At 41.2% G+C, this 19,217-nt stretch overlaps 1 protein-coding gene across 2 annotated transcripts in view; it reads right to left on the bottom strand.

Moving 5' to 3' along the window:
* Positions 1-19,217, bottom strand: part of LOC140201542 (kinesin-like protein KIF13B) — a 271,092-nt gene that overhangs the window by 108,420 nt on the left and 143,455 nt on the right. For both annotated transcript variants that reach the window (XM_072265811.1, XM_072265812.1), the window contains exons 8-10: positions 18,459-18,593; positions 15,359-15,471; positions 9,347-9,458 (exon numbers count right to left, since the gene is read on the bottom strand). In XM_072265811.1, the coding sequence (XP_072121912.1) occupies positions 9,347-9,458; positions 15,359-15,471; positions 18,459-18,593 (360 nt within the window). The remainder of the gene's footprint in view (positions 1-9,346; positions 9,459-15,358; positions 15,472-18,458; positions 18,594-19,217) is intronic.

Raw genomic sequence — 19,217 nt, 5'->3', positions numbered from 1 at the left:
TGTCGGGTCTTTGAAAGTGAACTGAAAGGTTCTGGAATGAGTTCAGTGTTGAGATGGGTGAAGTTATCCACACTGGGTCAGGAGCCAGATGGTGGTACAGTAACAACTGTCCCTGAACCTGGTGATGTAGGACCTACCATCCACAGTGAAGGTATAAAAGTACAATTACAGTTTACCTCTCCACATGCCAAATAGCATAATTGACACCTTATGAGTACAAATTGTGTTTTAACAGCTTATAAAAGATATATTTCTGCACTTAAATGCCATGTAACATTAAAAGTGATTTGGCTAGAGTTAAATAGATGGGTTGCTGGGCAGTGCAGCTTGTTGGGCCGGAAGGGTCTGTTCTGTGCTGATTCTCTCAATAAACTGAATAATATAAACTCTAAAGATGACAGATTCTACAGATGCTGGAAATATTGAAGGGTCTTGGCCTCAATGAAATATCAGCTGTTTGTACCTCTCCATCAATGTTGCCTGAGCTGCTGAGTTCCTCCAGCATTTTGTGTGTGTTGACCTTTAGCCTCTATTTTGATCATCCCAGCAATGAAAAGCACCACAATTTGCATGAGTTTGAACGAAGTTCCATTTACCCCTTGGGCAAATCAATAAGATGTTCACACGTCAAGTAGTGGCTTGCTGGGGTATTGGAAAGGTCCTGTCTTTGCAATGAGGACAATGAGAGATCAGCACTCAGTCTGACAATAACTTTCAGAGTATGAGTATGTGTAGCTTAATGCAGAAACCCAGAGCTTACTGTTAGTGATTCCTTGTTCTTTAAAAGGGCGAAAGACCATAATATAGAGGAACAGAATTAGGCCATTTGGCCCATTGAATCTGCTCCATCATTTCATCATGGTTGTTCCACTTCCCTCTCAGCCCCAGTCTCCTGCCTTCTCCCCATATTCCATCATGCCCTTACCAATCAAGAATCTATCAACCTGCACAGCTGCCTGTGGTAATGAATTCCACAGATTTACCACTCTCTGGCTAAAGAAATTCCTCCTCATCTCGATTCTAAAAGGACGCCTCTCTATTCTGAGGCTGTGTCCTCTGGTCTTAGACTCTCCCACCATAGGAAACATCCTCTCCACATCCACTCTATCAAGGTCTTTCACTATTCAATAGGCTTCCATGAGGTCACTCTTTATTCTTCTGAATTCTAGTGAATACAGGCCCAGAGGCATCACATGCTCTTCATATGACAAGCCATTCAATCCTGGAATCATTTAGTGAACCTCCTTGGAACCCTCTCTAGTTTCAGCTCATCCTTTCTAAGATAAGGGGCCCAAAACTGTTCACAATACTCCAAGTGAGGCCTCACCAGTTCTTTATGAAGTCTCAACATTACATCCTTGCTTTTATATTCTAGTACTCTTGAAATAAATGCTAACATTGCATTTGTCTTCTTCACCACAGACTCAACCTGCAAATTAACCTTCACAGAATCCTGCAGAAGGACTCCTAAGTCCCTTTGCACCTCAGTTTTTTGTATTTTCTTTCCATTTAGAAAATAGTCAACACTTCCATTTCTTCCACTAAAGTGCATGACCATACACTTCAGGACACTGTATTCCATCTGCCATTTCTTAGCCCATTCTCATAATATATCTGTCTTCCTATAGCCTCTCTACTTCCTCAGAATTACATGCCCTTCCAGCTATCTTCATATTTGAAAGTCTTCAAACTTTGCAACAAACCCATCAATTCCATCATCCAAATCATTGACGTGTCATGTAAAAAGAATCGGTCCCAACACAGACACCTGTGGAACACCACTAGTCACCAGCAGCCAACCAAGAACAGCTCTCTTTATTCCCACTCTTTGCCTCCTACCAACCAGCCACTGCTCTATCCATGTTAGAATCTTTGCTGTAATACCATGGGCTTGTAGGTTGTTAAAGCAGCCTCATGTGTGGCACCTTGTCCAAGGCCTTCTGAAAATTCAAATACACATCATCTGATTCTCCTTTGTCTATCCAGCTTATTAGTTCTTCAAAGAATTCCAACAGATTTGTCAGGCAAGATTTTCCCTTCAGCAAACCATGCTGACTATGGCCTATTTTATTATGTGCCTCCAAGTACCCTGAGTTTTCATTCTTAATAATCGACTCCAACATCTTCCCAACCATTGCGGTCAGACTTACTGGCCGATAGTTTGTTTGTTTTTCAGCCTTTCTCCCATTTTGAAGAGTGGAGTAAGATTTGCAATTTTCATATCTTCCAGAACCACTCCAGAATCTAGTGATTCTTGAAAGATCATTACTAATGCCTCCACGAGCTCTTCGGCCACTTTTTTCAGAATTCTGGGGTGTACACCATCTGGTCCAGATTGACTTATCTACCTTTAGACCTTTCAGTTTCCCAAGAACCTTCTCTCTAGTAATGGAAACTTCATACACTTCATGCCCCTGACACCTAGAACTTCTACCATACTGCTAGTATCTTCCACAGTGAAGACTAATGCAAAATACTTGTTCAGTTCATCCGCTATTTCATTATCCCCCATTACTACCTCTCCAGCACTCTGATATCCATTCTCACCTCTCTTTTACTTCTAATGGATCTGAAGAAACTTTTGGTATTTTCTTTAACTTTTATTGACTATAAAAATAAGTCATTTCCTTCTTAATTACTTTTTTTAAAAAGTTGTCTTCTGTTGGTTTCTAAAAAGCTTCCCAGTCCTCCAACTTCCCACTAGTTTTTGCTCTATTTTTGTTTTTGTTCTTTAAAAGGATGTTGTGCAGATTTTTCCAAGCTAACAGCCAAACTCAGTGAACTGATGAGAAATTCAATTTTCAGTAACTGTAACTAAAGCCTGAAATTGCTCCACTATGTTGAATAAGAAGTAACTGAGATTTCAAGATGAAAAATGACAGATTAAGCCAGGCTTGTTGGTAAGCCACCTCTTTGCTCTCAGTATATCATTATACTCTGGGAATCTGATCCCCTCAATTGTTTCAAAATACAATTAATTTTTTCATAGTTTATGATTTTCATCTTCCATATCCATCAGTATGAACTAATGTTTTTCATTGCTCTCTGTAAAACATAAAGCTAATTAAAAGTGAGAGCTCTGTTCTTCCAAATTACTGCCTTGAGAATTATTCAATGCAATTGGCTGTTTCGCCTATATGATTACATCACTTCTGCAAGACACCAAAAATCCCCGCAAGCTGACAGAACAAAAATTCTACTACTGGTCCGCTCAGATACAAAATTAAAAATGGGCTAATCCAAACATTTTTACTTTTTATTTCCCCATATCTGACCTGTATATCATAAATGCAGTCTCCAACAAATGCTATTCAGACTTAAGGTTACAACCAAGCAAACATTCCTGACCAGGATACGGTACTGAGTCAGACCAGCATGATCCAAAAACAACTAAACCCCAGCATTCTCTCAGAACATCTTGGCATGATGGTTGGCACAGACACTGTGGGCCCAAGGATCTGTTCCTGTGCATACATTCCACCCAAACCAAACTCATTGTTGAGCTCAGTACAGCTCAGGTTAGGTAATCAGGCTTGTTTACCTACATCAAAACTACTGAGATTTTTGTAGGTACTTTTTTTCAAAATCAGCAGGAAAATTTCTCCACACCTTAAAAATTATGAACAGTTCTACAACAAAAACACTTTAGAACAGGAAAATGTGACTGAACAAACTTAATTCACCTTACTTCTGGCAGTGAGGCAAGCGCTGTGATTTCCTGACCTCAATCCAGATTCAAATACAGTTTGTGAAAAGTCTGTGATTAAGTTTGCTGTGCAAGATCCCAAATAAAGATTCTAATTCTTACAAGAACCAATTCTTAAAAATACAGTAAGTACAACTTTGATTTGCATGGTTTAATAATAGGAATAAAAAAAACACAAACCTATGGCTTGAAGGATTGATTGTCAATGGTTTATAGTCACCAATATAGGATTGCTGCACTTTACCACATAAAAGATGGCTTATCTATTCACACATATTTAGATTGATTAATGCACCTTAATTTATCTTAGCTTGGGGTTAATGCAGCAGGATCACAAAATATAGTGGATTCCAGTTAACAGGTTCACCAGTTAATCGGGGCAGCCGCTTCTATGAGATAACTGTTAGAGAACAAAAGTTAATGGAGAAAATAGCCGGGATTCCCTTTGTTTATTTGGAACATTGTGCTGTTTCATTGGGGCATGAGTGCGCTTGTGTGGCCGTTAGACACTACACTGTGCTTAGAGTGGACAGTTTTTAAATAACGTTCAAAAAAAGTGTGATTTTGGTGACTGATAGTTGGTGAGGAATAAGCAGTAGAATAAGAATCAGCATCAGGTTTAATATCACTGACCCATGTTGTGAAATTTGTTGTTCTGCAGCAGCAGTACATTGCAATTGATAATAGTAAGAGCTATGAATTACAAAATGTATTAAAAATATTAAATTAAATTATTAATTCAATAAGCGGAAAGAAAAAAAGTGAGGTAGTGTTCATGGATTCATTGTCCGTTCAGAAGTCTGATGGCAGAGGGCAAGAAGCTGTTCCTGAACTGTTGAGTGTGTGCCTCCTCTGCAATGAGAAGAGGGCATGTCCTGGGTAAGGGGGGCCTTCAATGATGCTTGTCACCTTTTCAAAGCACTGCCTTTGAAGGTGTCCGAGATGCTGAGAGGCTAATGCCCACAAATGAGCTGGCATAGATAACAACTTTCCACAGCTTTTTCAGATCCTGTGCGGTGCCCACCCCCTCAGTCCATAACAGCTGGTGATGCAGCCAGTTAGGATGCTCTCCACAGTTAATCAGTAGAAATTTGCGAGTGTCTTTTGTGACATATCAACTCTCCTCAAACTCTTAATGAAATAGCCGCTGTTGTGCCTTCTTTGTATCTGCATCAATATGTTGGGCCCAGGATAGATCTTTAGAGATGCTGACACTCTGGAACTTGAAACTGCTCACCTTTTCCACTGATCTCTCAATGATGACTAGTGTTTTCCCTCAACTTCCCCTTCATGAAGACCTCAATCAATTCCTTGGTCTTACTGACATTGAGTGAAGTTTGTCACTAGCACACCACACAACCAGTTGATCTACCTTGTTCCTGTCCACCATCTCATCACCATCTGAAACTCTGCAAACAGCATTTGTGTCATGGGTAGATTTATAGATAGTGTTTGAGCTGTGCCTAGCCACACAGTCATAGAGGTAAGGAGTGTAGGCTAAGCATGCATTCTTGAGCTGCAGCAGTGTTAATTGTCAGCAAGGTGATGTTATTTCCGACCTGCACAGGCTGTGGTCTTCTGGTGAAGAAGTCAAGGATCCAGTTGCAGAGTGAAGTACTGAGGGCCAGGTTTTGGAGCTTGTTGAGGGTGTGATCCTATTGAAAACTGAGCACATAAGCAGCAGCCTGATGTAGGTATTGCTATTGTCCAGGTGCTCAAAGACTGAGTGGAGAGCCAGTAAGATTGTATTTGCTGTAGACTTACTGTGGCCATAGGCAAATTACAGCAAGTCCAGGTCCTTGCTGAGAGAGTTGATTCTAGCCATGACCAACCTCCCAAAGCACTTCATTACAGCAGATGCAAGTGCCACAGGGTGATGCTGAGACAGCTCAGCCTGCTCTTCTTGGGCACTGGTATAATTGTCACCTTTTGAGGTAGGTGGGAACCCCCAGCTGCAGCAATGAGAGACTGAAGATGTCCTTGAACACTCCATCCAGTTGGCACAGGTTTTCACTCACCTATCAGGTATGCCATCACCAGCCTGACGCCTTGCGAGGGTCCACCCTCTGGAAAGGTGTTCTGATGTTGGCATCCAAGAGATCACAGGGTCACCAAATGCTGCAGGGATTCACACAGGTGTAGTTTTATTCTCCCTTTCAAAGCATGCATAAAAGGTGTTGAGTTCCTCTGGGAGTAAAGCATCACAGTCATTCATGTTGTTAGGTTTCGCCTTGTAGGAAGTAAGACAATTCAGAACTGTTTTGCTCATTGCAGTTTCAAGCATTAAGGCTTGAAGATGCCAGAAACGACCAGGAATGATTTCACTACTTAAACAACTTTGGAACTATTAAGAATATGAAGCTATCAACAATCATTTTGAATGTTACAATGAAAATGAATGTTTGGAGGATGCAATCATCAACAGCATTGTATGAAGGCAGTCCATTCTCTACACTAGGTGTCTATGCTGATTTTCTTCATTTAGTCAATCAAAAAAACGAGACAGTATAAGGTGAATTCCTCCATCAACAACTAATGTGCAGTTTTATCAAACTGTAGTAGCATTGATAATGTTTTAATTTGTTCAGTATTTCATTTCAATACATAATTTGTTACTCAGTTAAACTGAGTTTGTCTTTTTTATATCTTTTTAAATATTTCCATAAAATCTTGCATGATTAGGCCAACCACTTAATTGGGCCAACACATACTGGTCCTACATGTGTCCCAATTAACCGGAATACACAGCATCTTCTTGCTCTTTCATCTAAATTAATTTCTTGTGGTAATAAACTACATTTGAAACAAATAATTCAATGGGATTAGATTAAGATCTACTTAATATTTTGTTCTTGCATGGGATTGGTGTGTTACTGACAAAGTCTGCTCAACTCAACTTCAAAAATTACAATGGAAGCATAATGCTAAACTTTCATTATTAATTACAGTAACAAAGGCACAAATGAGGTGATGACCAGGATAGAGTTCTTGCATAGAACTATGTGGATCTTAATACTACGACTGAAGTGGTGGGTCGCAGAGTGTTTACACAAAGAGCTGTGGGCGCATGGAATGCCCTGCCAGAGGTGGTGATAGAGGCAAATACATGAGGGGCATTTAATAAAGGCACATAGATGATAGAAAAATGGGAGGGCCACGTGGGAGGGAAGGGTTAGATTTACCTTAGGGTAGGTTAAAATGTCAGCATATCGTACTGTGGCATAAGGTTCTATGTTAAGAGGGCCAAACTATGAATCAGAATCAGGTATCCAGTATGTGTTAACTTAGCAACAGCACAATGCAATACATGATAATATAGAAAGAAAGAAATAAGTAAAGCAATTACAGTAAGTATATATGTATTGAATAGATTAAAGATTGTGTAAAACAGAAATAATACACATTTTTTAAAAAGTAAGGTACTGTTCATGGGTTCAATGTCCATCTAGGAATCGGATGGCAGAGATGAAGAAGCTGTTCCTGAATCGCTGAGTGTGTGCCTTCAAGCTTCTGTACCTCCTTCCTGATGGTAACAATGAGAAGAGGACACGCCCTGGATGAGGGCGTTCCTTAGTAATGGACACTGCCTCACCAAGTTACCACTCCTTGAAGATTACTTGGATACTACAGAGGCTAGTACCCAAGATGGAGCTGACTAATTTTATACTTTCTGTAGCTTCTTTCAGTCCTGTGCAGTAGCCACCCCATAATGCCCAATTTATACTTCTGCGTCAAATGTATGCCGAAGGTACCGCATATCCTATGCCGTGGGGTGATGTGCACCTCCCCAAAAATATAACTCACGCGTTGCGGCGACACAGACCGCAACAACTGGGATTGGTCCGCTTGGTAGCATCACATTTCCGGTTGCTTTTCTCTACCATGTCTGTACACTGATGCGAAATAAATGGTCGGAGACGATGAACCAAATCGTCAAATCTACCTGCCAATGTCCAAACATATTTGAAATGCATTTCCTCGTCCAGGTCTCTCACGAAGAAACTCACAGTGGCATAGAAACTCCACCGCCAACTAGCGTTTTGGCAGTAAATTGCAGAGTGACACAGACACAACTATGCATGCTCGCTATGGCGTAGGGCTACGCAAAAGTAATCAGGCATATGGCGTAGCCCGTACGCACAAGTATAAATCAGCCTTAACAGTGATACAGCCTGTCAGAATGCTCTCCAATGTACATCTATAGAAGCTTGAGTGTTTTCAGTGATAAACCAAATCTCTTCAAACTCCGAATGAAATATAGCCACTGTCTTGCCTTCTTTATAGCTGCATTGATATGTTGGGATCAACTTAGATCCTCAGAGATCTTGACACCCAGGAACTTGAAATTGCTCGCTCCCTCTCCTTCTGATCCCTCTATGAGGATTGGTTCACGTTCCCTCGTTTTACCATTCCTGAAGTTCACAATCAGCTTTTTCATCTTACTGACGTTGAGTACAAGGTTGTTCCTACAACACCACTCATAAGCTGGTATATCTCACTGCTGTACGCCCTCTCATCTCCAAGATTCTACTTACAAATCCAACCCCAGATTCGGGTCAGCACCCACTCACTGACTGACTGACTGACTAACGATGGTATCATCAGCAAATTTATAGATGGCAGATGAGCTATACCTAGCCACACAGTCATGGTGATAGAGAGAGTAGAGCAGCGAGCTACACACACACCCCTGAGGTGCATCAGTACTCTTCGTCAGTGAGGAGGAGATATTATCACTAATCACACAGATTGTGGTGAAGTCAAGAATCTAATTGCAGAGGGAGGTACAAAGCCCCAGGTTCTGTAGCTTATTGATCAGGACTGTGGGAGTGATGGTGTTAAACACTGAGCGATAGTCAATGAACGGCATCCTGACATGATGTGAGAATTGCTCATTTGAAGGGAACAGAGTCTGTGTTGGAAAAGACAATGATTGTTCTTTTCCCCCACCTCCCTTACCATTCCTTCCCTGCCATCTCCCCCCCCCTACCCCAACCCCATCAGGTGCATGAACAGCAAATAGCCATTTTTGGCACAAATGTTAAGAACGGCCTAAACTAGGAATCAAACATCCTGAACTGTATTTGAGAACAAGCTGGACTGAGAAACAAATAATCACAGCATTCTTCTGCAGGGCGTGTGCTTAGTGCAGTCTCATTGTGCTTCCTGTTTCAATATGTGAAATCAGGCTACATCACATGTTTTGAGTAACAGCTGACATAGGACAGTCCATATTCTGAGTCTACCCTGTGGCAAGGTTAACTATACACAGGCTTTCACACAATCTCCTCTTACTGTTTCCCCCACCATCATCAGTTTATTTCTGTCCACAATCCATTCACTATAACAGCAAGGGCAGCATGGTAGTCGGCTCATTCCAAAGCTTCCCAGCACAAGATGTGAACAAATGCGTTGCTGTATCTTTGTACCCTCTTTCCCTCCGCTTTCTTCCTCAAACCCACCCCCCAAAGTTGGCTCAGAATAAACAGGAAAGACTAGTAGATCATTTAGCTTACTGTCATCGTACTCTCCCCAACCCACAACTGTTTAGGCTCCACTCTTCCAACTATGACATCCATGACTCTTACAGACCACAAGATACATGCCTATTAATTACCCTGGAAAACTGCCTCAGTTTACCTTGAGTAGCCAGGTCAGCACAGAATCTCTGTAGGGGACGAACTTGTTCTTGTTTTTACCAGCAGCCTGATCTGCCAGAGCAGAGATCACCAGGCCTAGGGTTGTTAAGGATCTGAAACGGCAGCACAAAGAAACATTATCAGTCAGTTCCAGCGATTAAAACAGATGTTAAAGATGACTAACCATAGACTAGCAAGGCCATTAAACACTTTCAGGGAGATGCATCACTGAAATAGGTCTGTCAGCCCATTTAGTCTACAGTAACAATCAGCCACCGAATCACACTAATTCTACATTATAGAACATAGAAAACTACACCAGAATACAGGCCCTTTGGCCATGATGTACTGATCTTATAACCTACTCCATGATCAATCTAACTCTTCCCTCCCACATAGCCCTCCATTCTTCTATCATCCACGTGCCTAATTGTTTCTTAAATACTCTTGATGTATCTGCCTCTACTACCACCCCTGGCAGGGAGTTTTATGCACTCACCACTGTGTGTAAAGAACTTACCCCAACATCCCTCCTAAAAGAACTTACCCCAACATCCCTCCTAAACTTTCTTCCAAATACCTTAAAATTATTCATCCTGGTATTAGTCATGTCCACCTAGGAATAAATCTCTGGCTATCCACCCCATCTACACCTCTATTAAGTTACCTCTCATGCTCCTTTGCTCCAAAGAGAAAAGCCCTAGCTCGCTCATCCTATCTTCATAGCTCTCTAGTCCAGGCAACATCCTGGTAAGTGTTCTCGGCACCTTCTTTCGAGCTTCTGCATCCTTTCTACATGAGGGACTAGAAATGAACACAATATTCCCTGTATGGGCTAATCAGGGTTTTACAGAGCTGCAACGTTAGCTTGCAGCTCTTGAATTCAATCCCCTGACTAATGAATCAAACATTCCCATCAATTCCCCCCAGATTCCATGACTGTCCAACATCTCAGGAGCAATTTACAACAGCCAATTAACCAGCCAACCTGTGTACCTTTGGGATGGGAGGGGGTGGGGAGAAACCAGAGCACTCAAAGGAAAGATAAATAGACAGAGGAAACTGCAAACTCCACACAGACAGCATCCAAGCACTCAGCCTAGGTCTCAGGCACTATCAGCTATGCCACCCAGTATTGTCTAATATTCTTTTTCAAGTCTGACTTGATGTTTTGAATGGCAAGCTTACAAGCCACCTAATAAAACTTCTTTCAAACTCTGCACTCACAGTTGCTGCCAGACTCAAGTCTCAAGATTGTTTTTTTGTCTTTCTTTAGTACATGAGAGTTAAGGAGAATAAAATGATAGTTTCTCTGGATCTGATGCAGCATTAAAAACAAAATATGCACAAAAACACAATAAATAAAAAAATCAATCCTATAAAACACAATGTAGAATAATTGTTGAGGGTGGCTGTACATTGGTAAGATTAGCTTATATTCATAGATTGATTGTATGTGTGAACATAAAGTGACGCTGGGTGCAGGAGTATCTGTACACAAGGGGATTGACAGGAAATGATAAAGTAATAAGCAACTCTTTGCAAGAGGAACTCTTCTATATTGCAGCAGGATATATAAAAACACAGGAGGTCAGCAACAGTGCCAGCGTAGGTATGAGGTTGGAGAGTAAACATAAAGTGCAAATGGGGATGAAGGTGCTGAGGGGCTGATTAATGGCCCCATTTTAAAAATTCTCAACTCTTACCTGCTCTGAAGTATTTCTGAATTGTATAAACTACAAAACTCTACATTGCTCTTTCCTCACACCACCAGGTACAGGAACAGTTAATACCCCTCATTCATCAGGCTCTTGAACCAAAGGGGATAACTTCACTCATCCCATCACTGAACTGTTCCCCACAACCTATGGACTCACTATCAAGGACCTTTCAACTCATGCTCTCAATATTTATTGCTTATTTGTTTATTGTTATTTCTTTCTTTTGTATTTGCAGTTTGTAGTCTTTTGCATACTGGTTTGTTTGTCTGTCCCGTTGGGCGCGGTCTTTCATTGATTCTATTACAGTTCTTGGATTTACTGCGTATGCCTGTAAGAAAACGAACCTCAGGGTTGTATATGGTGGCATAAATATACTTTGAACCCTAAACCTAATTTACCCTAAGTTTACTTTGAACTTTGAAAAATCAATCCAACTCTTCCCTAACACATACCCCTCCACTTTTGCATCATCCATATGCCCATTTAAGAGTCTCTTGTAGAACACCTTGGGATTTTCTTTAATTCTACATGCCAAAGTCCTCTGATGTCTCCCTCTGGCTCTCCCAAGTTCATTCTTCTCCTTCCTGGCTACCCTGTAACACTCTAGAGCCCTGTCTGATCCTTGCTTCTTAAACCTTAAATAAGATCCTTTGTTCCTCTCAATTCCACATCTTTTCACAACCATGGTTCCTTTGCCCTACCATCCTTTCCCTGTCTCAACTGGACAAACTAGAACCACATGTAAGTGCTCCCTAAACAACCTCCATGTTTCTGTTGTGCATTTTCCTGAGTACATTTGTTCCCAACTGATGCTCTCAAGTTCCTCCCTCATTTAAATACTTCCCCATACCACTTGCTCCTATCCCTCTCCAAGACTTGGTAAAGGTCACATGATATTTGACAGTCTTCTCCTATTCACCCATTCCCTCACATCTGGACCTCCTCCAGAATCTTATCCTGGCACCTTCCTCCCCATTTTCAAAGACTAATGTTGTTCACCTCAACTGCATTTTCACTCACATCAAACAAACCCGCTTCACTTTCAGCCCCCTTTGTCCAGTAAGTGCCCAAGAAGCACCTGATGGGCTCCCGCCAAAATGCAGGTACAATACAGCTCCAGTTGGTTACACTCAAAGATGGGCAAGCAATGGATCAGAGACATTTCACAATGACAGGCCCGCCTCTCACAAGTGGTCGCTAGCTGCATCATTAACATGCGATGATCCATATTAAAAGAGAAAGAAAAAAATCAATGGGGAAATTCAGGAAAGTTAGATATGGATGAGGTTTAAGGGCAACAAAATTAATTGGCAGTTATAAACTGTAGGCTTCAGATAAGCAAATAGGCAGTGATTAAGCAAGAAAGAGCTTTGAAATTAAAACCCGATAATTAAAATTCCAGCTGAGTATTTGCCAAGGACTTAAATTTAAATGATTTCAAAAATAGAATACTAAACAATATATGGTTTTGCTTGCTTAATCACTGCCTATTTGCTTATCTCCAGCTTACAGTTTATAATTGCCAATTACTGTCCTTAAACCTAATCCATGTCTAACTTTTCTGAATTTCCCCAATGATTTTATCTTTCTCTGTTAATGATGCAGCTCACGACCAATTGTGAGAGGCGGGCCTGTCATTGGGAAAGGATGTGAAATGTCTCTGATCCATTACTTAGCCATATTCTGCCTCAAGCATAATCAGTTCGAGCTATATACAGTGGCATGCAAAAGTTTGGGTACCCCGGTCAAAATTTCTGTTAACTGTGAACAGCTAAGCAAGTAAAAAATGAACTGATTTCCAAAAGGCATAAAGTTAAAGATGACACATTTCTTTAATATTTTAAGCAAGAAAACTTTTTTATTTCCATCTTTTACAGTTTCAAAATAACAAAAAAGGAAAAGGGCCTGAAGCAGAAGTTTGGGCACCCTGCATGGCAGTTCTATTCAAAAGGTTCAAAGGAACATCTAAACAAGCCTGTTGCATTTTGGAAACAAGTCCCGTGGACTGATGAAGTTAACATAGAACTTTTTGGCCACAATGAGCAAAGGTATGTTTGGAGAAAAAAAGTGCAGAATTTCATGAAAAAAAACCCTCTCCAATTGTTAAACATGGGGGTGGATTGATCATGCTTTGGGCTTGTTTTGCAGCCAGTGGCACAGGGAACATTTACTGCTAGAGGGAAGAATGAATTCAATTAAATACCAGCAAATTCTGGAAGCAAACATCACACCATCTGTAAAAAAGCCGAAGATGAAAAGAGGATATACTTTATAGCCGCCAAACAAGTGATACTAGAATGTACAATCATCACAGCGATATTTGATTCTGCGCTTCCTGCTCCCTGGATTACAAATATTAAATATTAAAAATACTAAAAATAGTACAAATTAGTAAATATTAAACATTTAAATTATAAATCATAAATAGAAAATAGAAAAATGGAAAGTAAGGTAGTGCAAAAAAACGAGAGTCAGGTCCGGATATTTGGAGGGTACAGCCCAGATCCAGGTCAGGATCTGTTCAGCAGTCTTATCACAGTTGGAAAGAAGCTGTTCCCAAATCTGGCCGTACAAGTCTTCAAGTTCCTGAGCCTTCTTCTGGAGGGAAGAGGGACGAAAAGTGTGTTGGCTGGGTGGGTCGTGTCCTTGATTATCCTGGCAGCACTGCTCCGACAGCGTGCTGTGTAAAGTGAGTCCAAGGACGGAAGATTGGTTTGTGTGATATGCTGCGCCATGTTCACGATCTCCTGCAGCTACTTTTGGTCTTGGACAGGACAACTTCCATACCAGGTTGTGATGCACCCTAGAAGAATGCTTTCTACGGTGCATCTGTAAAAATTAGTGAGGGTTTTAGGGGACAGGCCAAATTTCTTTAGATGGGTTCTACAACAGGATAATGATCCTAAACACACATCAAAATCCACAATGGACTACCTCAAGAGGCGTAAGATGAAGGTTTTGCCATGGTCCTCACAGTCCCCTGACCTAAACATCATCGAGAATCTGTGGATAGACCTCAAAAGAGCAGTGTATGCAAGACAGTCCAAGAATCTCACAGAAGTAGAAGCCTCTTGCAAGGAAGAATGAGCGAAAATCCCCCAAACAAGAATTGAAAGACTCTTAGCTGGCTCCAAAAAGAATTTACAAGCTGTGATACTTGCCAAAGGGGGTGTTACTAAGTACTGCCATGCAGGGTGCCCAAACTTTTGCTTCAGGCCCTTTTCCTTTTTTGTTATTTTGAAACTGTAAAAGATGGAAATAAAAAAGTTTTCTTGCTTAAAATATTAAAGAAATGTGTCATCTTTAACTTTATGCCTTTTGGAAATCAGTTCATCTTTTACTCGCTTAGCTATTCACAGTAACAGAAATTTTGACCGGGGTGCCCAAACTTTTGCATGCCACTGTATAATTCATTCATTCAGGGGATGTGGTGTAATGTGGAAGCAGACTCACGGCGTTTGGTGAGTGAGACAGAAGACACTGATTATGAATAAGCATATCAATCATTTATTTACAAATAGTAAAAGATTCGACCAAATATCCCAGTCCCCCCCCACCTTAAGTTACACAAACTAAAAACTAAACATTCAACAAACAGATACTTAGCTAAGAGTTCGAGCAGGCTTTCTAGGTTTTCAAGCATACCTTCCCCGTGGTCCTTCAACACTGGCCTCCAAAGACAAAAGGAAGGAGGCCGAGCCTCCCGCATATGCTATTCCTATACACCTGAGGTGCTTGAAACCGCACACCAGTGCCACGGCACACAAGGCAACCAATGGGAAAGAGTTTTAAATGAGCCGACCAATGACAGACACGGCGAAAGCGGCTTTCGACGGGCAAATAAGCCAGTCCCCTACGTGACATGTGGTCTTTAGAGGCCAAGCATTCAATTGCCCATCCCAAGTTACCTCGAAGGGGGCAGACAACCCATCTGTGTTGGGGCAGCACAGTAGTACAACGGGTAGCTTAGTGCAACTACAGCGCCATCAACCTAGGTTCAATTCCACTGCTCTCTGTAGAGACTGTACATTCTCCCTGTGACTGCATGGGTTTCCTCCCACATTCCAAGGACGTACGGTTTAGTAGGTCACTTGGTCACATGGGTGTAATTGGGCCACACAGGCTTCTTGGGCCAGGATGCTGGATCTCCTAATAATAAATTTGCTTAATAACAAAGTATGCTGCAAAAGATCATTTGAAGATTTACCACATTGCCACTTCAGCAGCATGCCAGTGATTAGATTAACAGAGGAAATCAGTATTTCAACAGTAAAAGCACAGAAGTAACTCACTTGTTGATGTTGCTTCCTTCTTTTAGACGATCCCCAGCAGCGCCAGTTTTTGCTGCTCTCTCACTGCCGGCCAGGTCCACCAAGCTCAATTTACTCACCTTCTCACCCAGCGTCTGCCAAGAGAGAGGAGATTAGAATGACTTCAGAAATAGCTCCAGGTCTCTGGAAGGAATGCTTCTTCTATTATGTTCCTCAAGGTAGGAGAATGAGATTGATAAGTCAGCCATGAGAGAATGCCGCAGCAGACTCAATGGGCCAAATGGCCTACTACTCCTCCTATGTTTTATGGCCTTATTCTCCTTTTTAAAGCACTGTCCCACTTACCACTTTCAAAGTCTTGCAAACCTTATCACTACTTTTTACTTCCACTAGCTTGCTTGAAGTTTTTTTCCTTTTCAATTAAAATGTACATGCAGGCATGTCAAGTACTTCAGTGGTGTAAAGTTGGCAAACTTTCCAGATTATTGAATGTTATTCATATTAATAATCCAATATATTTTAAATCAGACATAAATGAGACAGCTGATGCTGGAATTTAGAGCAACAAACAATCTACAGGAAGAACTTAGTGAGTTGAGCCTCATCCGTAGGTCAGGACAAAACACTGAACAGTACAGGCCCTTGGGCCACAGTGGCTGTGTCAAATACAATACCGAATTGGACTAAATCTCTTCTATCTGTACGTGTTCCATACCTTCGCCCACCCCCCATACCCTGCATATTACAACATAGAACACAGAACATTACAGCATAGTACAGGCACTTTGGTCCACAATGTCTCACCAACCTTTTAACCTACTCCAAGATCAATCACCCTTCCCTCCTACATAACCCTCCATTTCTCTATCATCCATGTGCCTATCTAAGAGTTTCTTAAATGCAAGGTTTTCAGCTGAAACATTGAAAATTCTTCCCCTCCCACCCCACCCCACCCTCAGTCCACAGATGCTGTTCAATCCACTAAGTTCCTCAAGCAGGTTGTTTGCTGCAGCATTTTTAATTGACTTTTCTAGACTTTGCACAGAATTACAATAAATTCCCTCGTGAACCAGACATGTTTAGAAGGACACAGGAAAATGGGATTCCGGTCAGTTAACTGGGAGCTGGGGAATTGTGGCTCCAATATAATGGAAGCAACAGCAGATACTGGGATCCCAGTGAGATGGAGGTGAGCACAGGAAATGAGGACCCAGCAAGACAGAGGGAGACATCATCTGGTGATCTACCTAACTGCTGGGACTTCTGAATCAGATGAGGTATTATCAGTTTTACTGTGATTCCTACTTTTCCTGCTTATTTTATGTACTGCATTGTCCTGCTGCTTCATAACAAAATCACGACGCATGTCAGTGATATTAAACCTGATTCTGATCATACACCCATTCAGCATGAATATAAACCCTCTAACTGGAGGTTCCAAGTCCTTAATTTTCCATTTTTCCTGTGATCTTTAATTTGGTTATTAACAAATTTCCCTATCTTAATTCTAATCATTTATGTAGTACATAGAGTACCAAATAATTGTGCCAACTATTTAACAGTTTGACATCCAAGAAACTAAGATCAAGACTTTCTAACCACCGTCTTAACCACGTAATCTGATTCTCATTAATCCATAAACACAGGAGATTCTGCAGATGCTGGAAATCCAGTGTTTCAGCCCAAAAGGTCAACCATTTATTCCTTTCCATAGATGCTGCCTGAGCTGCTGAGTTCCTCCAGCATTTTGTGTGTGTTTTTTTATTAATCCATCTATGATTGTCAAACCTTCCTAAATCGCAACCACTGCATTGCTTTTCCTATCATCCCTCCTACTGGGAATCATATAATCATTTCAACACAACGCCACTCAGCCTATCAAATCAGCTACTATTCACTTTATTTGCTCTACTCTTTCCCTATAGCCCTGGAAATGATCTTTCCTCAAACATTTTGGTAGCCACTTGATCAAGTACAATCTGTCCCTTAGGAATATGACAGGTCCTGATCATCTATTTTTACAGATAATTTCATCACATTTACTTAATATACTATGATACAAAGAGGTCATTCAGCCCATTGCTATTAGAGTAACCCCATCAGACCCATTTTCCATTAATTTCTTTGCAGCCCTACAATTTATTCTCTCTCACATACCCATTAACTTTTTTTCACCATCTTGCCAGTACCTACACTACTTTACAGCAACTAATCAACCTACCAGTTGGGATGTAGAAGAAAAATACAAAATTCTGAGGAGAACATACTAACTCTGCATAGGGAACATCCAAAATCAGGATCAAATCTAAGTTTCTGGACACATGATGCGCGAGTAGTAATTATTGTATCACTATCCTGATAAACAGGCAACTATTATTTTAAGACATAAAACTAAGACCATAGGACATAGGAGCAGAATTAGGCCATTCAGCCCATCAAGTCTGCTCTACCATTCCATCATGGCTGATTTATTATCCCTCTCAACCACATTCTCCTGTACCCTTTGACAACCTTAATAATCAAAAACTGATCAAACACCATTTTAAATATACCCAATGACCTGGCCTCCACAGTCACCTGTGGCAATGAATTCCATAGATTCACTACCCACTGGCTAAAAAAATTCCTTCCTGTCTCCAATTCTAAAGTGACATTCCTCTACTCCGAGGCTGTGCCATCTGGTCCCAGGCTCACCCACTATATGAAACATCCTCGCCATACACATTCTATCTAGGTTTTTCAATATTCAGTGAGATCCCCCGTTCATCCTTCTCAAGTGCAGGCCCAGAGCAATCACACGCTCCTCATACGTCCCTTTCACTTTCTCATCCTTACTTTCACTTGGACCCTCTATTCTAATAATAGCCAATAAATGTCCAATCCTTACCTCATCACTCCTTCCCCCCCACCCCCACCACCACCAATTGTTGCCCATTCACCCACTCAGAAAACTTTGTGCCCAGTGCCTCACCATCCTCTGGGTTTCAACAGGAAATTTCTCCACATAATCTTTTTTCTCCCATTTTGCTTCCTAGTCACTGGTTTTCATCTGTCTGATGTGAAGCAGGTACACAAGAAGAACTAAAGTAACTGAAATCAGTATCAACCTCCAAGTCATTACCCCAGATTGGAGATCACACAGCGTGTGTGTCAGAATAATGTTGAATACGGCATGGGAACGACTGCTTTCCTCATTCATGTTGGTTGCAGCAACTGTTCGGGACTTGTTCCCTTCTGACATCAGAGATTCAATATCCTGAATAACAAGAGAAATTAAAGCTTATTATTCTTTTCTTAAAATCTATTTTCTCTCCCACAAAATTGCTTCTTCACCCCTCCTGCACAGCACCCCACTCATCTGTTTTCCATTCATCCAAACTATAAGACATTCACACATCTTATCTGATCACCTTCTGACTGTACAACTCAGAACTTGGCAGTCTTTGATGGCATTCTTTCATGTGCTCCCAGAACACAACCATTTTCTTAAGCAGTAAGACAAATAATCACATTGAGTATGACAGAGTGTATAGTCATAGTCATAGAATCATAGAGCACTACAGCACAGAAACAGGCCCTTTGGCCCATCTAATCCATGCTAAACCATTGTTCTGCCTAGCACCTAGCCCTCCATATCCCTTCCATCCATGTACCTATCCAACTTTCCCTTAAATGTTGAAATCGAACCCGCATCCGCCACTTCCACTGGCAGCTCATTCCACACTTTTACCACCCTCTGAATGAAGAAGTTACCTCTCAAGATCCCCTTAAATATTTCATCTTTCACCTTAACTTATGATCTCTATCCCAGTCACACCCAACCTCAGTGCAAGAAGCTTGTTTGCATTTACCCTATCGATACCTTTCATAATTTTGCATA

Source organism: Mobula birostris, chromosome 8 (genome assembly GCF_030028105.1).
Source record: "Mobula birostris isolate sMobBir1 chromosome 8, sMobBir1.hap1, whole genome shotgun sequence".
Lineage (NCBI taxonomy): Eukaryota > Metazoa > Chordata > Chondrichthyes > Myliobatiformes > Myliobatidae > Mobula > Mobula birostris.
The sequence above is the reverse complement of the archived record's forward strand: the minus strand, read 5'-3'. Positions and strand labels throughout refer to the sequence as shown.